The sequence below is a fragment of the Emys orbicularis genome, chromosome 3 (genome assembly GCF_028017835.1).
Source record: "Emys orbicularis isolate rEmyOrb1 chromosome 3, rEmyOrb1.hap1, whole genome shotgun sequence".
Lineage (NCBI taxonomy): Eukaryota > Metazoa > Chordata > Testudines > Emydidae > Emys > Emys orbicularis.
Window position 1 is genome coordinate 160136017 of NC_088685.1, and position 23417 is coordinate 160159433.

General features: G+C 41.5%; 1 protein-coding gene across 1 annotated transcript; it reads left to right on the forward strand.

Annotated features, from left to right (window-relative positions):
* The first annotated feature begins 1615 nt into the window (after window positions 1–1615).
* On the forward strand, window positions 1616–13147 carry SRP9 (signal recognition particle 9). Its single transcript, XM_065400781.1, has 3 exons — window positions 1616–1814; window positions 8339–8407; window positions 12632–13147. The coding sequence occupies exons 1-3, from the start codon at window positions 1743–1745 to the stop codon at window positions 12749–12751; spliced, it is 261 nt and encodes an 86-aa protein (XP_065256853.1). The 5' UTR covers window positions 1616–1742; the 3' UTR covers window positions 12752–13147.
* Window positions 13148–23417: the final 10270 nt, after the last annotated feature.

Below are 23417 nucleotides of genomic sequence, written 5' to 3' on the forward strand. Positions count from 1 at the left end.
AATTAAAATTAATCAGTGTTAAATGAATTTAGAAAAAAAAACCAGGAGTCCCTAGGAGCACTATAATTCTATAACATCTAGTCTCTTGCTGAAATTAGCAGCTTTAATTTCAGTTTAAGCCTGAGACACAGTGTCTGCTGCGAGTCAAGCCTTTGAAATAGCTGTGGCTGATGTGTTTCTGAGCTAAACAGAAAAACCAGTGATGTGTGTCCAAAAAAAAAAAAAAAAAAAAATCTATTCTGCACATAGCCAAGTTCCAGCTTAATGAGGGGCCTTCCAACTTGGGAAAACTTGAAATATATTCAACTTTAAAAGAAATCCATTTCCATTTCACAGGGTTTATATAACTTTTGTGATCATGTTTGCTAGTTACTACAATGTTTAAATCCAGATTTGGCTCTCTTGTGGCCCCATGTTCTCAGTTCTCAACAGACCTTGCTCTCTCATCTTCTCACTAGGAAGCTGGGATTGGGCAATTACCTGGATGATTACCTGTTCTGTTCATTCCCTCTGGGGCACCTAGCATTATCCTCTGTGGATGAAGACCGGATACTAGGCTAAATGGACCTTTGGTCTGATTCAGTATGGCAGTTCTTATGTTCACTCCCCACAAGCCCACCCTCCCTCACCCCCTCCACATTTTCCCATTTTCCACACAGACTTGCTCCTTCACTATCTTTCTGCAAGGCCTCTCTCCTTTGAGGCCATATTTTTTTTAATATCATCCCTTCAGGGATTTCCTCCCTGTTTGCCCCATGTTATCATTCACCCAGAGCAGAACCTACCTTCTTTAAGGCCAGGGTTCAAATCTAAGCCAGAAACCTGAGGCAATGGGCTTTTAAACTGATATGGAGTCCAAAGGCATATGAACCTGCACAGGAGCCCAGTATTGCCAACACCAAATGTTTCAAAAGCATCCCCCCCGAAAACAAAACAAAACTTGGTCTGTTTCTGTTTTCTGAGCCCTCGGGCTGTAGTCACTTCACAGTTTCAAGATTTTTTTCTGCAGGAAGCAGGACAGAAAACACAGTTTGATGTGAACTAGAACAGATTCTCACTCAGTCTCCTGACCCTAGCAGCTGGGGCGGCCATAGAGACACCCACTCTGCAAAGCTCCCCAGGAAGGTGCTAGAGTCGGCAGCTGGGAGCCCCAAGGGCAGGGACTCAAAGCCACGCGCCCCGGGCCTGAGCCCCAACCCAGCGGCACACCCGTGCTCTGCCACTCACCCGGGCTGGGGCCCGCAAGAATACAGCAGCTTCGAGGCCGGGCTGAGGGATACAGACCTGAGCCCCCCAGCAGCATCAGGAGCCGCCTTCACGCCTCAGGCTTACAGTTATTATCGGCATAACAGCTCCCGTCCTGATTGGGCGGCGCAGTAGCCAATGAATGCGCTTGCCCCCCTGCAGGCAGCAAGACGGGAGGGGCTCTTTGGGAGGAGGAAGCTGCCCGGGTAGTTTTGTTCCGCCAGGCCTACAAGTGGCGTTGTGACACGTGAGCCTAGAGCAGCAACTCTCCGTAAGCCGGATAGACCCTCCCCGTTCCCGCACTTCCGTTATCAGCGGAGGGGACCGCTCAATAATGCGCTTTGCGATTGGACAGTCTGTTCTTGCCATCCATTAGAGAGGCGCGATACAGAGCTTCACTCCACCCCCCCCCGCGCCATCTTGCTGCGTGTGCGCTAGGGAGGGGGTGCTGAGTTGTGAGAGTGAGTCTGAGCCGGCCCGGAGGATCTGTTCCCGCCATGCCGCACTACCAGACCTGGGAGGAGTTCACCCGTGCTGCCGAAAAGCTCTACCTCGCCGATCCCATGAAGGTACGGAGGGCGGGCGCAGAGCGCCTAGGGGGTGGGCCCGGTCCCCTTTAGAGACCGGCTTGTGCGGGCGAGGCGCCTGCCTTGCGGGTCCTGGACTAGCGAGCGAGCTCCCCTAGAAGTGGCCGGAGGCTGGGCTGACTGGGAGCCCAGCGATTCCGGAGACACCGGTTCGGGTGCCTGCGTGGGGCGCCTCCCCCAGCCAGCCACTTGCTGCGTTCCCGAGCAGAGCAGAGCCCGGGGTCTCCCAACAGAGTTGTCTGCCGCTGGGAAGAGCCTGACTCGCCTCAGGTGGCGTGACAGGAATAGCCCACCCCCGGGGCAGCCTGGCAACCGTGTAGTGTCCATGAGACGTGAATCTGCCCGGGACGCTGATATGCCACGAAGCCATCGATGCAGTCTGCTCTTTGGTCTTCATACTGGTTCTTCTGGTCTTACTTATTCCTCCAAACACACAAACTCTTAAAGCCCTAGATCTGGTGTGTCGGCCTCCCTCCCATGAGGTGAGGCGGGATTGGTTCTTCCGATATTGGAGTCGCCGGTCTTGCTTCTGTTGCGCGCAAAGCTTCATAACAACGACTCGCCCCATCTCACTATCTGGAAGGGTTTTTTTTTTGTTTCATAATAGTCTTAATGCGCTTGTCTTAGTTTTACTCCATTACTTCTAGTTATACTACCTTAGACTTAACACTGAGAAGGGAGAAATTATTTGTACTTTCAAATACTCTTGAATGATTATCATGAGCCACCTTACACCCATATCCTTTAATGGGGCTGTTCATAGGCAGACCTCATCGACTAAAGTGGGGCTCCATGTCGGCCCAATGGGCTGCCTATATGGAAAATATGGGCATTAATGATCACTCAGTCAAGCTGTATATATTTAGCTCTTTGTCTTTTAATATTGTGACATATATCCTAATTATTCAGATAATTTTATCTTAAAGCAAAATCTAATTTTGTAACAAACTGTTAAATGAAATGGTAAAGAATTATTTATTAACTAAAACTTACTTTAATAAACCTTTTTATTGTAGCAACACATCATTTAATCCATCTGATGCCAAAATGGGTCATATAGCACGCTTGGCCCTCTTAAATGTTGTAGCTGTAGTCATATTTGATGTTTTGGTAACTGGTCTGATAGCTGTATTTGAACATAGCATGTTCAGGATCAGTGCCACACTATTTATGTGTTAAAGCTTTAAATACAGAATGTATGTATTGTTACTTTTGTTAGAAGCTTTGGTGAATTTCAATATGGTAGTTCCATCTTTTGGCCCGTTTGTTCCTTCACAGTAATGCAGAGGATACCATTATTGTGTGCAGTATAACTCAAGTTATGCAACTTCTTCAGGAAAATGAAGTGACTTCAGGAAGGATTACTAAACTCAACAGTTTCCTAGTCAGTACCTGCTGTTAGAATAGTGTGGGTCTCCCAAAAGTAATTATTGGAATAATTCCTTCTAGTGATATATTGCTCACTACACCTTGAGCAGGGTTGAGAATCTTTCTCTAATTCTTGAACAGAGAAATTAATGTTGAGGTCCAATATCTCTGTATATCTGCTTTTTTGCATTTTAAATCTGGCATTAATACTTCAAAAAGGAAATGGTTACATTAAATTTCTTGCTATTGCCTTCTAGGAATAGGATGTTTTTATTTTCTTGAGATAAGGTTGATATTATTGCAATAAGTAGCAAAGTTTTTTTTTTTTTTTTTAATAGCAGCTGTTGTATAGGCAAGTCCTGTGCAATACTATAACCAGTTCAATAGCTCCATTTTTCCATTGAAGTAATGTTCATTTTTAGATTGGCTGCATTACATCCAATCCAATCCATTTCATTGTCTGTCACATGACAATGACACTGCACCAGCCTCAAATGGAGTTTTGAATAGGTGATTGTGGAGCAGAGTGGAATCTATGTACTGTTACTACTGTTTGTTTATAAGGAAATTGTTTCTCCATTTGGGTTACATGGAAATCTTAGTGGGAATGTCCACCTACAGTGACACCATAACTGACAAAATGCAGCATTAACCGTTTTAACGTTGACTGACAATGTCAGTCTGACCAAAGTTTGGCTGGTGACTGTTATGTTTGATCTAGTGTGCCCCAAGAATCCAGTGTGCAGTGCTTTTTCTGCTGTTGCCCTTGTACTTGCTAATTTAGAGCTTGGAAAAATTTACTTGAAACCTGTGAGCCAGAGTGAACAATACATATGCTGCCTTGCTCCTGTAGCTGTGGCCTCCAAAGCCACAAACCCTGATGTGTATATTACAACTTGTTACATTTAAATTTGCAAAATATATTTAACTGCCCTTGCTTTTGTCATACTTTGACATCATTCCAAGCTTTTTTCCTTGTTGTTCCTTTTATTGTTTGTCGTTTTTGCTCTTCCTGATCTTTTCCTATATTGTGTTCTCCCTTCCCCATATTTTCTCCCTTTTTCTGTCACATCTTTCTCTTTCCTTGTATATACATGCACCACAGTACTCTTCCACTCATCCAAACAATACATTTGTCCCTATCCCCAAACACCTGGATTGTAATTTTGCTGGACACCAGTCTGGAGGACTAAAGCCTAGTTATACCCTGGTGACAATGAGGTTGGGGAGGAAAAGAGCTACTGTCCAGGAACAGTGCTCAAGTGAAACTAAATTCCAGCACTACTTCTCCTCTCTTCCTCTCCCCCCTCCTCCCCCCCCCCCCCCCCCGCACAGCAGGAGTTCAATAAATCTACTACACCCCCCTCTCTGGCCAAACCTGTTTGGGTTGCTGGAAAGGAACATTCTTCTGAGGCCTTTTCCTCTGCACTCCCATCCCCTCCAGAGCGGTGTTTCACTGTGAAAGTGGGTAGGGTCTGTCCTACTCTACCCCCTCCTCAAGCTCTTTGCTTATGTAGTGGAGGCATTATCTCTATCTTACCTGTTTCCTCAGTTTTTTAGCTCCCAGGGGCAGGTCAGCCCCCACTTTGCTTCTTGTCAAGTTTCTGCTTGACTACTCCCCCAGTGTCTGCCTCTGCTCAGCTTTGCTGAGCTACAGCAGTATGAAATTGACCTGATACTTGTCAGTTTAACTGTTTCCCAAAGAGTTCTGAATAGGAATTCCAAAGGTGGTCAGCCCTTAGCTTTCCCAAGGCAGCAGAGTGAAACTAGGAGCAACATGAGGGGTATTGGAACTATTCTCTGCAGACATAGGAAAATAGCATTGCATTGTCTTACATTTAGTTATAATATAACTAAATTATAAGAATTAGAAATATAATTCTTTTAAATTCTGTGGAAGTTGATGGCACTTGCCAGGGAAGCTTCCTACTTGTTATGGATGAGTGGATTTTTCAAGGTCTATGCTAATATTCTTTAGGGGGGGGGGGGAGTTTCAATGGCAGGGAGGAAAGAAAGGAGTTAAAAAAAAATCTTTTATGCTCATTGGTAACTGATACATTAAAGCATAATTCTTTTCAGTAAGCAGGCATTTAAGATTTGATTTGGCAAATGCTGAAAGTGGTTTGTGGGAAACATTTCAAAAGTTATTATAGTGACCTATGTATGCAAAGAGATGGCAACTTATTTAAATGTGTTGTGCATTTGCTTACTTGGCGGTATGGCTGTGTTGTAAAATAGAAATTCAGTCCGATGGAGAATATGTTCGAGGGTTGGCTGGGATTAAATATTTTTGTCTTGTGGGTATACTAAGGCCCGTATAGCTCCAGTTTATTAGATTCCTTCTCTTGAAAAGAAAAGGAGGATAGTAATTGCTAGGTTCCATTATATGCAAATGTCGTCTTGCATAATATTGCATACTGGGTTAAACCTGTTTAAAGGATATCTTCATAAACAAGAAACTAACTGCTTTAGGTACTTGGATTATACCCTTATTTTCCAAAATTTCTTCAGGAATTATCTTGTGCCAGAACAAATAATTATCTGGTTTTTAAGATTATTTCAATGTTGATAGTCAGGATTTACAAAACTTACTGGACACCTACCGGCCAGAGGCTGATGTGGAAGCTCATGGTGGAGGAGAGCCAGTAAGGTGCTGGTAAAAATCTGTTTATACTAGTACTTGTGAAGGAGAGCGTGCTGGGGTTCTTCTGAGATGCTGTTCCTGAACCTTGCTCAGGAGTCTTTCTGTCACTGACTAGTAAGTGTCTGATAGATAGTTGCAAATAAACTTTCCTACCCACACAGCTGTCCTTTTGGCTTCTGGAAAGAAGCAGTTATCTTCTCCCATATATCCCAGAACCACCTGACTTCTGCAAGGATGGGGAGTTTTCACTGCTTTGCTATGTGGGGGGAGTCCTCCTTTGGCTGGTCTAATAATCTCTGCTATTCTATCCCTCCATCTCCTCTAAGTAATCACATGGGACACATCACTGTAGTATCAGAGTGCTTCAAAAGTATTTAGAAATTAAAAATAGGAACGTAGCTGTCATAGTTACTCAAGAGATTGCCTCTCCCTCAACTAAGGCCAGTCCTGTGAGGAGGAACTAAGATGACCGGGACCTTGAACTGCTTTTTGTATTTAATGGGGTGCCATTGCAGAGAGTGAAGCACCAGGGTTGCATGTTGTTAATGACCAGATTGCTGTGTCCTGTACCATGGAACTTTTTCAAGGTGTATATGGCTTCATTTCTAGAAATGAGTTGAAATCAAACTTGGAGGTCACAAGTGCATGGATCACCATGGCCAGTTCTGCATTCAATAGGATGGAGTACAGTCTTCTGGCCAGATGTAGATGGAAGTGGACTTCTTTTGTCAAAATGGTTTTAGGGTATTGAATACATTGAGGAATCCAAAAAGATCCAAGGCTGCAGACAGACTTAATCAGAGGGCAGATGCCCTCAATAGCTGGAGATATCATAGAGAAGGCAATTTCTTCAAAGTGCTTCCCTCTTTTCCAAGAAGCAGCAGAGTGAAATTGAGAATTCTTTCTGATTTCATTGCTGTCTATAGGGTTCTGATTTTAGCAGATTTGAAACGGATAGCCTTATCAGTTTCTGCTCGGGAAAACTATTAACAGCAGAGGCATTGGAATAATCTGCCCACAGACTCTCAAACTCAAATAACTTCATTGGTTGGTATTTGAAAGGATTTCTTTACCACAGTGGCTAAAACCTTTTTAATATTAAGGTTTAGATACTGCAGAAATGAATAGCATAATGGTGAGCTGACCCCTTCCACATTTACCACAGCCAGTAGCAAAAGTGAATTTTTCAAGTCATTCCAATGTGAAAATCGCTCTGAAAAGTTGAGTGGAACATTTTAAGTTAAGCATAGATTTATTTAGTATATGTCCCCACTAACATGGCAGTGGGGAGAGAAGGGATGTCTCAACAGTTTTAATTGGTCTCCTATAAAATTATTTCCCCTTTATGAAGTTGTCCTTGTTCCCTGAAGATATCACTAAGTGTATTGCAGATGCCATGGATTATTTGGCTTGCAACAAGGACCATTTGATCTTAAAACTGTTGTAGAAAGTAGTTGACCATACCAGTTTCTTATTACACTACCTATCTAGTCTTCTTGACCTCAGGCCTCTTGGAGACATGAGAGTGGGGGAGCCTGGCAGCTTTCCTTGTATGTTAGTGACAATGTTTGAGACAAATCCTGACTTAGGGTAAAAAATTCCTCTTAAGCATGTGATGATCGTAGCATTTCTGGTCCCTTTTCTGAGCCAGTCCCATAATGATCTCCATCCCACAAACCAAATGGGTAACTGGGTAATTCCCAGTTGTAATTAATCCTCCCCCCATCCTACCTATATCTCTTGGGGAATGTCTGCACAGCAAAACAAAAAAAACCCTGTTGCTAGCCTGTGCCAGGGCTGTTTCCTTGTTGTGTAGGCTTCTGGGCTTGGGCTGGAGCCTGGGCTCTAGGATCCTGTGGGATGGGATCATCCCGTAGCCCAGAAGTCTACACAGCAATGAAACAGCCTGAGCTGGCTGGCACAGACTAGCCACAGATTTTTCTTTGCTGTGTAGATGTATCCTTGGTATCAAACTTGTAACATTCCTTTCCCCCATAGCCTCTTATACCAGACCCAAAGCAGTCCCTGACTCCGTGTTGGACACCTGGGGAGTGGTGGTGTATATAAAAAATTATTTCCCCCCAATCTGATTTGGATATAACCATGCTGATATTCTAACAATAGAACCTCCGTTATGAACACCAAAGTTATGAACTAACCCCTCAACCACGCAAATAAAAAGCAAGTACAGTACTGTTAAACATAATCTACTAAAAAAAAAGGGGGGGGGGAGAAGAAGCAGCAGGTGAGCAAACCCCACTTTTTGTTGAAATGAAAACTTTCCTGAGCATTGAGGAATCAAACAGTAAACATTTTGGTAATGTGTGGGTGCTAAGTGAAATGGATCATGAATTGACAAGTAGTTTCCTTGACCAAACTGAATGAAATGTAAAATAACACTTTTTTAAATATTAAGTTGGTCTATGCTAGAAAATCTTTGTGTGATGTGAAAACCTTGTCTATCAGTAATTCCTAAAATGTTTTCTCATTTCAGGTGCGTGTGGTTCTTAAATACCGACACTGTGATGGGAATCTGTGTATCAAAGTAACAGATGATGTAGTTGTAAGTAAAGAATGTTGACTGTAGAGCTTGATTCTACAAGCTTGCATTTTAAGACAGTCTATCATTTAATTTGATTGAGAGTAAAAATTGCTATTGAGAACTTCATATATAGATGGTTCTGTAAGTTAACTTTCTCAAACCACCAAGCTTCTTGTATTCAGAGTGTGTGTTTGAGAGCCTCTGATGCTAGCTTGGTACCCCATTCTGCACCCATTGAGTCTGAGACAAAGTTCCTAATGATTTCAAAGGGCATAGGATTGGGCCCTTATTTAACTTTAAGGGAACTTACTGGGTTTCTTTTGAGGGATATAACTGAAAATGCTGCTGTTCTTATTTTGCTTGTATAAAAGTCTTGCAGTTAAAGGTAACTCCTTTCTTTGTTTTTTCTCATTACCACACAAACTAAAGAACCACTACCAGAGAGAGGGGAAATGAATAAGGTTAGGTCTACACTAGAAAAGGTTTGCTGGTATAGCTATTCTGGCAAACCCTCATACAGCTTAAACCACCATAAAAGGGCTTTTGGCAGTATAACTTACACTGGTTTGTGTAAAATAAGCTTTACTGGCAAAAGCGCTTTTATAGTATTATAACTCCATCTGCACTAGGGCTTTTGCCAGCATAGAAATGTTGTCCACCCCTCCAAAAAAAAGACCCCCCACCCCTTCCGGATGTTATATTGGCAAAAATTTCTAGTATTGAACTGTCCTGAAAGTCTAAAACTTTTAAATATTTAATGTACACGTTTGTTTGTTGGCATAAAATGTAAATAAGGTAGACTTTCAGAGGAGTATGTTTTATAATACAATAAAAAAACCTCATGGAAGTGAGGAAAAGACAAACTTCAAACAGCAAACAAACACAAAATTCTAGACATGGAGCCTCTCACCCAGCCCCACCCCCAGAAGCTTGGAGAAATTATCCAGGTATCTGGCTACTCCACTTTTCATAGGGGTCTCCATGAATGCAGTATTGCCAACTCTCATAATTTTATCATGACTCTTGTGATTTCTTTGGGTGTTTAACTTGTCTGAAAACATAATGAAAGGCTGCCAACTCACAAAATTTCCCTTACTCAAAGTGGCCCCATCTCCTGCTACTGTCAATGGGGCTGAAGCTAGCAAGATAGACAGTAGGGAAATGGCAGCCCATCTGCATGCGGAAAAGCTGCCGTTAATAAAGCTGGCTGCCACTTCCCACTGTTTTCAGTTAAACTACAGCTATGCCTACAGGTAAAATGGCTGTCACTCTGGTTTAGGGGCTAGACAGGACACAGGGATTGAGGAGCAGCAGACACACTAAAAGGTGGATGGAAAGATTGAGGGGCAGTAGGAGCTGGACTCAAGAGTTGCAGGGGATATTACGGAGGTCTGGAGCAATGGGAGGCAGGGGAGAAGTTGGGGGTAGGAAGTGTTGTCCAGTCTTAGGCTGTTCTCTAAGGAGGGGTCAATAGTTCTTTCAAATTTAAGCCTACTTCTGTTACCTGAATGTCCTGTATAACCCCAATATATCAGACTGAATTCAAAAGTTGATGTTAGAACCTGCATCTTTTATGACCATACCATATGACCAGCTATATGTTCAGTGGCATCTCTTGGGAGTATTTCTCACATTTTTGTAACCTTTCCTCCCCTGAATTAGAATACAGCAGGGTTTTTTTAAAAGGCTGTAGTATTTAGTGTCTCCTCTAGCTGACTTCTGTCCAAACACACTGGAGGGATGTTTAGGAAAGGAAGGGTAGGAGCAAGAGGAAAGGGCAACACACAGAACAATAAAGAAGGGAGAACAGGACATGTGTAACAGTCCAATAGTACATATTGCTAGTAGTTTGCCTTTTAAGATACTGTTTCTTCAGGGATGAGGCAAACTAAATCCACCTAGTCTGTGCAGATTCTTCCTAGAAGAGTTGGTCCATGTCAGAGTCCAGACTGTGGAGGAGAAATAGTCAGGCATTTGTGGGTGGCTAATTACAGTACAAGGGATGGGCTCTGAAGGCCAGAGGGATGTTGAATTAGGGGCATTGTTAATTGAAAAGACAGATTTGTTAGGAGAAATCCCACAAAATAGGAAATTTGGGGTAAGTGGAATCCTGAGCTTACATGCATTTAAAACAGCCCCTTTTTACGCTCATCTGCTTGTGTAACCAAGTCAGTGTAGTCAACTTTACTGACAAAGGCAAGTTTTACTGCTGTTGGCTCTGCAGAGGCAGTATAGCTGTGGAAAGACTGAACTAGGTTCTGTACTGCATGCCTCAGTTTAAAGAAGTTTTAATGTGAACTTAATGTGGGTAAAGCTGCTGTATTGACAGCCCTGGAGACTGAAGCTTTCTATTTTTGTTCCTTTGCTAAATCAATCTGGACAGCTGGGTTGTTGCTGTATTCATGCTATACAGGCAGAGGGAACTAATCATTCTTGACGGAAATGTTGGCTGTATTCCAAGTCACCTGCTGTTTCAGCTGGTATCCCCAAATCCATGAGCTGCCTCTTAGGCAAACAAAAGCATTTGTGGCCTCCAGCTGCAGTAAATTTAAAATTCCAGTTTGCCATGTATCAGTACTAGTGTCTAGTATGTAATCATGATGATCAGACAGTGGCATCCTACTTCTGTCCTTAATGTGCAATGGGGAGGGAAAACCTCACATGAAGAGAACTTCTCCTTATCTTAATCAACAAAGTGGTTCTCTGATCCTTCAAGACTTATCAGGAGGTATTTCCCTATAGAGCATAGAGACAATGCACTAACTCCAAAGACACAAAATCTTAACTTTTATTCACTTCTAAGCAATGCTTAATCTAGCACTGCTAGTGACAAAATAAGTATATCCCTAAAAGTATGAAGATCTAAGCTGGGGAAACACAAGGAAAGAATAATTTCAGGTTCAAAAAATCTGCTTTGGTGATTACAGAATACAACAGGAAAGAATCTGTTTCATGTGTTACCACAATAATTTCTTCCATCACAGGGCAGCTTTTGGCCTGCTGCTGAGATTTTTTTTGTTTGTTTGTTTTTTATTGAGAACTCCTCTCATTATGAAAAGAGACCTTAGCCTTTGCAGGAAAATTTAGGCAAAAGAGAATCCATATAAACCCCCTTTAGTTTTAAAATACACCATTTCTCTGTATCAAACCTCAGTCTTTTGTATCCTGCTTAAATTTTTCATTGAACAATTAGACTGTAGTTCAAGGGTTTTTGTGCTAACCAACTGGTCTGTGGTTCTTTGTAGAAGATACTTGAAAGCACAGTAGTGCTTGTATAATCATAAGACAAGTTACTGAGGGAAGAAAGCTCGTTAAACTTTATCTGACCGCTAGAATATTCACACTTCAAATAGAATGTAAATCTGTATAGCACATTGCTAAAGGGGAAAGACAAAACTATTAATCTGAGTTTTGAGTGGATGTAAACTACAACCGTTTAACATTATCCAGAATCAAAGGGGTAGCCGTGTTAGTCTGCATCTGTAAAAGAAGCAAAGAGTCCTGTGGCACCTTATAGACTAACAGACGTATTGGAGCATGAGCTTTCGTGGGTGAATACCCACTTCTTCGGATGCATGCACCACCCACAAAAGCTCATGCTCCAATACGTCTGTTAGTCTATAAGGTGCCACAGGACTCTTTTTGCTTTTATTATCCAGAATGTTACACATGGTGCTCTAAGGAATGTCAATATTAAAAATGTTTAGTAGGCATATATTTAATTTATTCCAGATTGTTTTCTTTTAGTGTTACACGGATTATATCTTTAGAATTTTATCTGTATACAACATTGATTACAATGTACTGTATTCAATGCTAGCCTTATGGCACCCAAGATTTTGCAAGTTACAATGAGGCTTTATAACAGTGGAGTTCTAAGTGCAAACTGTATGCTCGGTAACTTTCCAAACAGAAAGCAGTCCCTGGCATTAAGAGTTTGCAGTGTTAACACAGACACATTATATGGGGAACCCAAAGGGAAATTGATTGATTTTATTTTATATATAATATAAAAAAATTGAGTAAATTGTTGTAATAAGAGTTGGAAGTTTAAGGGTAGCTTTATATTGCCTCTTCAAGTGTGGGACACAGTACAGATGGCACTGATCAGAGTCCTTGAAGTCTTTCACTTTGTAGTGTAAGCTTTCTGGTGTCAGAAATATGTGAAATTAATATTGAAACTATAAATCACAGATTTAAATAGCTTGAAATAAAACCTGACAGTCAGTAACTTTCTTTTGACAGTGTCTGCTATATAGAACAGACCAGGCTCAAGATGTAAAGAAGATTGAGAAATTCCACAGTCAGCTAATGCGACTCATGGTAGCTAAGGAATCCCGCAGTGCTGCCATGGAAACAGACTGAATTGCTGAAAATAAAATGAAAGCTCCAGTCATATTTCATGGGAAGAAAATATCACTTGGATTTGAGCAAACATTGGGACAGGAGATGTTTTATGTAACGAAGTGGACTATGAAAAGTCTGAAGCATTTTTTCCCCCGCCCTAGACGCCACTTCAGATAACTAGGAAAATAAATGCTTTCAGTTGAAAGCCTCTATTTATTTTTGAAAATTAAGCAAGAAAAATATATCCTCCATGGAAAACATTCTTACAAGTCTTGCTTAACATACTTTAACCTGTAAATATTTTCTTTTGTAAATCTACAGTACTCTAATTTGAAAGTGAAAGGAAACAAGTGTATCCCTCTGGAAAGTGAGAGCATGTCTTCATGTAGATTAAATTGATCTTATTTGCATTCATATACCTGTGCTGGTGTATTTTCACAAATGAAAAAATATATATTAATCTGACCAACTAATACTATAACACTAAAACTGGATCTAATAACCCTATACATCTAATGACCTGTTATAACAGAATTTAGAAATAGAACAGACATCTTTTAAATTAAAATTGCCAAAAATTGTGTGTAATACTGTGCAACTGGCAAGTTATTCTGTAAAAGGTTTCTAGCTTTTAATATTATGGCCACAAGCTGTATAACACTTCTAAAAGCCTGTGCATAATAGTTCCACAGAACACGTTCTAGATTGCTGGTTCAAATACAAAGTTGTCATTGATCAGGTCATCACCATCTGAAAACTGTTCAGTAGCCTATGTGAAGTTGGAAGGTCCCAATCTAGTTATCAGGCAGTGTTCATATAAAAAGAATCAAGGTCATATTTAGAAGTAATTGGCAGAGAGGCTGAACTTCCCTCTGGCTGGTAGAGGTTTGACTTCCAGGGCAGAGTTGAGGCATGCTAGAAAGGGCACTGTGGAAGCTTGCACATGTAATGCCCAGCGTGTGACCTGTTCTGTGGATAAATTATTTCAGTGTCCAAGTCTTAGTAACTCGCCAATGTTACATTCACTTTAATTAAAAAAAAAAGTAGACTGTAACAACTTGCATTCACAAATGCTAACATGTTTACCAAACTTGTACCTTAAACATCAAAGCAAAAGAATGTAGTCCAGTGGTTCTCAAACTTTTGTACTGGTGACCCCTTTCACATAGCAAGCCTCTGAGTGCGACCCCCCCCCCCCCTTATAAATTAAAAACACTTTTAAATATATTTAACACCATTATAAATGCTGGAGGCAAAGCAGGGTTTGGGGTGGAGGCTGACAGCTCGCGACCCCCTGAGGGGTCCCGACCCACAGTTTGAGAACCCCTGATGTAGTCAGTCTTGACACGCATGTGGCTTAGGAAGCAATGCTTCTTATTGCTACCTTTGTTTGTTTAATGGTAGAGGACTCTGTTTACTCTTCTCTTGAAGGATTCCTGCTTGAAGACCCAAATGTTGGAGTTGGACACTTGCTTTGAATAGATACTGTGTACTGTTGTGAACTGAACGCCATTTTGTTAAATGCCAAGCTGACTTCCTGTATGTAACCATGCTACTGCTGTAACTGAGTTTTCTCCTGCGCTAATATTTTGGCCAACTCCAAACCTTTAAAAGAAAAGAGCCTCGCAAACTGAGTGTAAATGCTGTACTTAAATACTAGTTACCCGCTGTATTTTTTTAATAGAAACAATTGGGTTCTCAAACTTAACTGGTAATGCTGCTACTTAGAAGAAATGGAATTCCCAGTTTTTTGCCGAAGGTTTCATAAATACCCACAAAATTAGTTTATTCCATTAAATTATTCTTTCAGTAGAATATATGTTGCATATTATTGGAAGATATTTTAGCATGGTGAACTGTCGTTTGCCATGTTGAGTTCTGGCCTGTAAGATTTGACGTCAGCAAAATACATTCAAACCAAGACAAAGGTTCTAATGAAGTCTTATTGCTTAGATATTTTGTCATGGCAACAAGACTTTGTGAGTTTGTTTTTGTGTTGTCTTCTTCTCTCCCCCCCCCCCCCCCCCAAAAAAAAAAAGCCCTGGTTTCTATTTCAACTTTACTTCTTCATCCTGTTTAATGGGTGTGATGTTGAGGATGGGTGTGCGTGATGGTCTTAGATTGTGTACATATTTCTGAAGTAAAGCAAGCATAACACTCTTACAAAACTAAGGGTAGTGGCATATAACAATGTAAAACTCCCAAACCTGGACAAAAACACCTGCCACTATAATGCTGAGGATTTTTTTAATAGGTACTTCAAATGATCTTAAAGTTTACTACAAGTATTAGAACAACGTAGTGTTTTTAGAGTAGTTTGTGTTAAACCTACTGCACCTTTCTTAGCCTTGTGCTTTAGTGCAGAATACTTATCTCCTAGAGCAGCGGTTCTCAGACTGTGGGTCAGGACCCCAACGTGGATCACAACCCTGTTTTAATGGGGGCGCCAGGGCTGGCATTAGCCTTCCTGGGGCTGAGGTGTAAGCTTAAACCCAAGCCACACCGCCCAGGGCCGAAACCTGAGGGCTTCAGGTTGTAGGCCCCCTGCCTGGGACTGAAGCCCTTGAGGTTCAGCTTTGACACCCCACCCCTGCCCAGCGCAGTGGGGCTTTGGTTCCCCCTCACCCCACTGCCTGGGTCAGTGGGGCTTGGGTGGGCTTAGGCTTCAGTCCCCCCTTCTGGGGTCATGTAGTAATTTTTGTTGTCAGAAGGGGGTCATAGTACAATGAAGTTTGAGAACCCTATAGGACAGGGGTTATTTGCATACAGGAAAAGTCAACAGTACAGAACTAAGGACCGATTTAAATACGCTGTCTGCAAGCAAAATGGATACAGGGGACAAATGAAGTACGCTAATAGTTTTCTCCAGATGTGGTTCCTGGAAGCCATTATGTAGACAGGCAACATGTCAGAAGGTGTATTCTCAATCTGCCTTTCAGTACTAAATTTAACAGTAGTGTTCTAGTGTGGATGTTATCATCAGGATGGCATTTTAGTAAACTTAAGCTTAAGATCCCACTCTATCTTCTTTAAAGTTACACTAAATTAGAACTGCCTTTAGTCCTTGGGAGAAAAGTCCAGAGCATAATAGTCAATTTGGCAAACTGTAGCCATGGAATGCTAATAACACTGCAATCTGCTACCCCCCCCTGGTTCATTTCTGACTTGTGGAGACTTCCAGCAAGGGTACATACTACAGAGATGTTGGTCACCAAGGCTTTTTACTGCTCATAGATTTCAATCAGTGAGTTGATCTGTGTCCTATTGCCAGTCACCTGTGTCATCCAACTTTTGTGGTCCATATTTTTCATTAAGCTGTGTGGGCCATACAGCATGGATCTTCATGGAGAGATTTTAATTGGACTCCCACATGGAGTCCAGTCTGTCCTTCGTTTTAGTGTTGTAATTCTCTTGGTGTGGTTTTTCCCTCCCTCCCTCTCCCCCCCCGCATTTGAATATCTTCTCTTGGGGGAGGGATAGTTCAGTGGTTTGAGCATGGGCCTGCTAAACCCAGGGTTGTGAGCTCAATCCTTGAGGGGGCCATTTAGGGATTTGGGGATTGGTCCCGCTTTGAGAAAGGGGTTGGACTAGATGACCTCCTGAGGTCCCTTCCAACCCTGATTTCCTATGATTCTCAAAGGAAGAGGTGAAACCCTTACTCCCACTGGTTTGGGATGTGTCTGTTCTTATGTGAAGCTATGTCCTTTCTATTTTCCTGTGGGAGTTCAAACCCTAGCTGTTGTATACATATCCATCAACAATTTTTGTAAAAGTTAGACCCCTGAATGTGGGAAGGTACTTAACTGAGCTATAAAAGTAAGAGTTTAGTCACAAATTTAACTTTATTCTTTTTAAGCTTCCAGTGGAAGAAGTCAAGTGCCTAAGTCACTTCTGCAAATGGAATTTAGCATCCTATGGGCTTTAGGACCATTTTGAAAATTTTACTGCTGTTTTAAAAAAAAAAAAAAAAAAAAAAAAGTCTTAGTGAGTAACTTACTCCATATTATATAAAGGCATGCAGAATACTCAACACACTTTTGTCTCCTTCCAGCTGAAAATACTGTATGTGAAGGAACCTTTTTAAAACTTTGTCTACCTTCATGGTGAAGCTAGATCACTTTCCTCCTGATTAATCAAAGACGTGTCTTGTGCAGGAATGGTTAAGGTGTTTATCATTCATGCTTTTTTGAGGCTATTGGGGGCAGTAGGGACACTTTCTTGGCATTGTCCAACAATCTTAAACCCCACTTCAAAAAACTTTAGAAATGCAATTGCTTATATACCAGTTTTTGCTCAAGCTATTGCTCAGGATGATATAGCTGGAAAAGGCACAGAAGCACCTGTAAAAAGTCTCTTCACCCTCAAACGCGTTCATGCTTGTCAGTTCAAAGAAACGATGTTATGTGACTCATTCAAACAACACAATTGTTTATAAGAACTTTTTTTTTTTTTTAAAAAGCCTTAAAATATTCAAGCGTTGGTGGGTCTAATATATAGGTAGTGCTAGGACTAGATTCTTCTTTGAGTGGTGGTCCTTGTGTATTCCACCAATGGATATGCATATGCCTGAGCCCAGGATTTTACAAGTAGTGTCTGTTGGCCCATATATGTGCCATATCTTTCCTTATGCTCTGAAACAAGGGCATAAAGGGTAGTGTGGGCTAAGGCCTCTCCAGTTCCTTCTTACCGTGGCATAATCTGAGTCAGGATCTCAGGACAAGAAAGATTCTTTCTACTATATCATTGCTCTAAATATATTGGCTGGGAATGGTGAACCGCAGCCACTGGGAGCTGCAGGGGGCCATGCCTGCAGACGATCTACATAAACAAAACGTCTCGCAGCCCGCCAGCGGATTACCCTGATGGGCTGTGTGCTGAAGGTTGCCAACCCTTGGTATATAACTTCATTTTTATAGTCTATTCTAGCACAGTGTAGTTAGTGTCTCCCTTCCCTGGAGAATTTTTCCGCTTCAGAAGTCTGGGATTATGCCCAGGGTCCTGGTGTTCCAAAACTGTTTTCTGCGAGCAACAACCATCAACACTGCCTCTGCTGCCTGGGTGAGGTTCATATCTCTTTCAACTGCAGCATCTGCCATTCTTTTCTGCCCAGAACTTGAGGGTCAGTAACTAAAACTTAGAAAATATCTGGTGGAGAAGGTAGTGAGACCCCAATCAGGTTTGGCTTGGGAACCTCCTCCCCTGACCTATACATCAGTCTCAGGAAGCAGGCTGCACCTCTCCAAGCATGACTTCAGGAATGGAAGCTAAAACTGTTAAGACTAAGGAGAGGGCTTCACATGAGAGTAAGGGGCACTTTCATAGATACAAGGAAAAGTCATCTTTGTCAAAAACTGTCCTGAAGAGAGAGGATTCCTCCCTGACTCAGGCAAAGTCGCAAGAGACTGCGTGCACAGGTGCTGTAGGATGATGATAAAAATTAGAGCTATCTTAAATTTGGTTAAGGGAAAAAACCTTTCACTTTATAGTTCATGGCCAGTAGAAAGAAGGCCCCAATCAGCAAGTAAATGAAAGCTGTGAGAATAGTAAGTAGTGTTACTTTAATGTGGGAAGGATATACGGTTCCAAAAATAACTATAAAATAAAAGAGCTACAGTAATACGACAAACAAAAATTGTCTCAAAAGAAACAAACTCGAACCTTCCCACTGTTCTGCTGCTAAGCAAGGCTGGGAGGGGGCAGAAAGAAGATAAGAGAAGGCCTTGGAGAATGGAAAGAAGCACAGATAAACTAGGTTTTTGCTAAAGCTAGTTAGCTGAAGGGTATAAAGAGAGCCATGAATCTGAAGGTTTTGTCAGACCCTACCTGATCATGCTGGAGCATGCCAGAATGAGATGGTCATCCCTAGGTCTGGCCTATTTGTAAGTATACTGATCACATGCTTATAAACATTAATACTGTATTGGATGTAGTGACTGCTTATTTTTAGGATGTTAGACACGTTTAGAGCAACTGCATAAAGTACCATTTTTGCTTTCAGATTTAATAAAGGAATTCATGGTTACATTGGTGTTTGAGTTCCCAGAATATTAACAATATTTGAAATGATTAATTCCAACAGACGCTAAGGATTAAGACCAAAGCAAATCTCTGCAGGAGATGATGGGGTGTGCGAGGGTAAGGATCTGACAGCTCTGATGGCAAAGACTCAAGATAAATAGCTCTTATCCACTTCTAGATCCCATGTTGTATCTGTATCAACACTGTCCCATGTGGCTCTGACTTCCAGTGTGACTGGGGAAGGTCTGGTTCCGACAGTTTCCGCAGGTGGACCTTCCTCATACTCCAGCGTGGTCTGAGACCTTTGATCTGATCTGGCCACATTCATCCCTCCTATCAGGATCTTCTTTATTCCAGGACATTGTTACACCAGAGGAAGAGACTATCCTGATGATCTTCTGCTGGCAATACTGGAGACCATGGGAGTCCCACCCTAGACACCCAGGATCGATGCATGAGCCCCATTTGCTATCACCTAGCCATCGACAACCTGCCCCATGGGAGTATTTGGAGGAAGGTGAGCCAGTTCCAATGGTTCCATGAACAATTTTGTCGTCATCACCGGCTAAGACGGTTACTCCATCTTCTCTGTCTCCACCAGATCATTTTAAACAATATCAATAGCTCATTCATTACATAAACTCATAAATTGTTTGCCCTCTATAACACTGATAGAGAGGTATGCACAGCTGTTTGCCCCCCCCCCCCAGCTATTAATACATACTCTGGGTTAATTAATAAGTAAAAAGTGATTTTATTAATACAGAAAGTAGGATTTAAGTGGTTCCAAGTAGTAACAGACAGAACAAAGTGAATTACCAAGCAAAATAAAATAGAACATGCAAGTCTGTCTAATACAGTAAGAAAATTGAATACAGATAAAAACCTCACCCTCAGAGGAATTCCAGTAAGCTTCCTTTTACAGAGTAGTCTCCTTCTAGTCTGGGTCCAGCAATCACTTACACCCCCTGTAGTTACTGTCCTTTGTTCCAGTTTCTTTCAGGTGTCTTTGGGGGGGGAGAGGCTATCTCTTTAGCCAGCTGAAGACAAAATGGAGGGGTCTCCCAGGGGTTTAAATAGACTTTCTCTTGTGGGTGGAGACCCCCTCCTCTCTCCTATGCAAAGTCCAGCTCCAAGATGGAGTTTTGGAGTCACATGGGCAAGTCACATGTCCATGCATGACTCAGTTTTTACAGGTAGGAGCCATTGCTTAAATGCTACCTTGAACGTCCTCAGGTAGACTTCTTATGTGGATTGGAGCCTTCCAAGATTCATTGTCCTTTAAGTGTTTCTTGATTGGGCACTTAATTTGCACATTCCTTTCTCAAGAAGCTGATCAAATGCTCTACTAAGGCTACTTATGAATATTGGCTGTATACTTGCTTGATTTCTAACTTCAAGTACAAAAATGATACATGTATACAAACAGGAGGAATGTATTCAGTAGATCATAACCTTTACAGAGATATGTTACATGGCATATGTAGCATAAAACATATTCCAGTTATCTCACATATACATTCATAAGCATATTTCCATAAAGCCTCATAGGGTATACTTGTCACACTGGTATTTCGATGGGCATTGGAAATAGAATTCTTGTGTTCTGGAAGATGCATTCCATCTTTAACCAATGCAGAAAAGACTCCACAAGGAACTGTTATTCAGCAAAATGGAGCACTTCTCCTCTTGGACTCAGCAACACCATTTGTCTGGAATATGCTGAGATTCCTGCTATCCTAGAATATCTACTTACCCTTAAGTCTCTGGGTCTTGCACCCAGTTCTCTTTGAGTGCATTTAGCAGTACTCAGAGCTTTTCAGCCCGTGGTAACCCTATGATCTTCACTTATCCTATCACACCTAGATTTCTGAAGGGACTTCTTAGATCCTTTCCAACATTGGTGGTGATCGTATCTCAGTGGGACCTCCAGTTTTGTTCGATCATCTCTCATAAAACCTCCCTTTCAAGCCTCTAGCCACATGCTCAAAGGCCCCTCTGTCTATGAAGGTGGCCTTTGTAATGGCTATATCAGCTAGAAGAGTCAGTGAGCTGGGGATGCTCATGGGGAACCCACCATATACTACTATCTATAAAGAAAAGGTCTATTTACACCCCCACTCCACATTTGTCCCTGAAGTAGTTTGTTTCATGAGTCAGATCATCCACTTACCAGTATTTTTTCCTAAACTATACGCCGCAGATGAAGAAAGAAGGCTGCATTCTCTGAATGTCCAAAGGGCTTTGTCTTTTTATCTACAAAGAACATTAGAAAGACATCTAAACTATTTTTCCATAGCAGAAAATCAAGGGCCACACTCTATTGGGGCAGAGACTTTTTAAATGGCTCTCTGGTTGTATTATCTTTTGTTACCAACAAGCCTACATCCCCCTGCCCCATACCCAGTGGAAGGGGTGAGGGCTCATTCCATCAGAGGGCAAGCAGCCTCTGCTATGTATCTGAGAGACCTACCCCTACTAGAGAGATGTAGGGGAGCTACTTGGAGCTCTTTCCGTATCTTCACCAGACATTATGCTCTGGTCCTGGTTTCCACTGCAGATATACCTGTGGGGACAGCAGTATTACAGTCAGCTATCACTTCTGCATCCTTGCACCCACCTCCTGTTTGTTTGCTGTTTGTTTATTCTCCCACATGTGGAATACACAGAGGGACCATCACTTGAAAAAGAAATGGAGGTTACTTACCTGTAACTGGAGGTTCTTTGAGATGTGTGGTCCCTATCTGTATTCCACTACCCGCCATCCATCCCCTCTGCTGCAGATTTAGACTTCAGTAAGAATAGGAACTGGAAAATTGTCGTCCCACACCAACCTTTATGCCCTTGCTTTGGGGCATGAGAAAAGTTATGGTGAATGTGCAGGCCAACGGACATTGCTTGCAAAAAAAATTCCAGACTCAAGTGCATGGTGTGCATGCATACCCACATATGGAATACAGATAGGGACCACACCTCTCAAAGAACCTCCAGTTACACATAAATAACCTCCATTATTTGTTGTTGCTGGAGGCACTATAGAAAATATCTACCTCTTCCATCTCTCTCATTTGTACAATAAACTCTCTCTCCACCCTAATGTTGTTCTGCCTTTAGTGAATATCTGTTCTCTGCATTAGTGTGGTCCCAAGGGGGAAACTTGTTCTCCTGGTAAGGCTGCATTATTTTCCCAATAAGGAGAATACCATGATTTTTTAAAAAGTGGAGTAGTTATTTAGCAGAGTAACCAACATCAAGAGTTCACCATCCTTTGTTTATTATATACACTTTATAGCTCTCATTCCTGTGGTATTTAATGCCTTGCATTATAATGGCCTTGTTGCTGTTAGGAGAATGTGGACTTAAATAAGATTATCTGAAGTTAGTCTGGTGGGAGTGAAGCCAAAAATAAAAAAGTGTAATCACTGTAGTCACTAAATGTTTCTAGGGTTTGTTACTCTGATACAAGTACAGACCCCATTGTTGCAGATATAACCACAGTCCATGCCAGAACCAAGGATTATTTTAATTTTGTGTGCCAAAGTTCATTTTTTCCTTGAGCAGCATGATGGTAATACATTTGCTTTCTGCCACTGTAAAAATGTCTTGCAACTATTAAAGAAAGGTCAACTGAAAAGGCACGGAGACATGCATCTAATAGAGAGACCTGGTTTCTTATATCCATTATATTTTTTTTCCTCTAACAGAGATTGGATTTGTGCCCAGAAGTTGTGAATTGGGGATATAGCCATGATATTTGGGCACATAGTCCTTCCTTACTGCATTTTCTCTATTACAAACCCGAAACAGCTATGTTCATTTTTATTCTGTACTGTTGTATTTATAAAAGATATTAACTAGTATTTTCTATTGAAATTCAAGGCTGCCTTGAAGATGCTGTATATACTAAATTTGCCTGACAACTTTGATCTTGTACTCATGTTTCCTTTTTTGAGCTGATGCTATGGTATTTTGTTCACTAGAATTTAAACAAGGGTAGTAGTGACAAGTGTCTCTCTAGGGTGTGTTATCTTTTGAAGATCTAGGGCACAGTGAGTACATCTTGTGTCTAAGAGGAGCCTACATTCAGAAAGGGACTTATTTATAAAGCACTGTCTACGCAAGGAGCAAAATTTCCCAGATCAGTGTGGGATGGATTTTTTTTTCTTGAACATTACTATATAGATAAAAACACTGCATGGATTGTAGTTTGGCTAATATAGGTCTGGGGGTGGGGGAAAAGAATTCCCTCCCCACACTGGTTAAGGAAAACATGTTCAAATCATGTTAGCAACTTACCATGTTTAAACATGCATGGCCACATGTGTAACATGGTTCTGCAACCACTATGTGGCAAAGGCCTAAAAGGCTTGCCGAAGTAATTTAAGCCTTGAAACTGCATGGCCTCCCTAGCACATGTGTAAAACACATTCCTGTCAATAAATAAGTGCTTCCCAATGGTTTACATAGTGTCAAATAATGTTTTTTTATTAGACTTGCTTTTATCAAGGCTAAATACTGATTTAGTCTGAATCATTTCAGTCTGCATCATTTTATTGCCAATGTGGATTAAAAACTACCTGAAAGCTCTCACTTCTGGCCTATAGTTCACTAGTGGCTTTCCAAAAGCTCCCAAAATCCATTGCTTCAGGGAGCTGTGCTGCAAATA

What these genes read in the sequence shown, in the direction of transcription:
- SRP9 (XM_065400781.1), top strand. Translation starts at nt 1,743, where the DNA reads ATGCCGCACTACCAGACCTGGGAGGAGTTCACCCGTGCTGCCGAAAAG. An exon ending in ACCTCGCCGATCCCATGAAG is followed by an intron (nt 1,815 to 8,338) that starts GTACGGAGGGCG and finishes TTCTCATTTCAG; the next exon opens with GTGCGTGTGGTTCTTAAATA. An exon ending in AAGTAACAGATGATGTAGTT is followed by an intron (nt 8,408 to 12,631) that starts GTAAGTAAAGAA and finishes TTCTTTTGACAG; the next exon opens with TGTCTGCTATATAGAACAGA.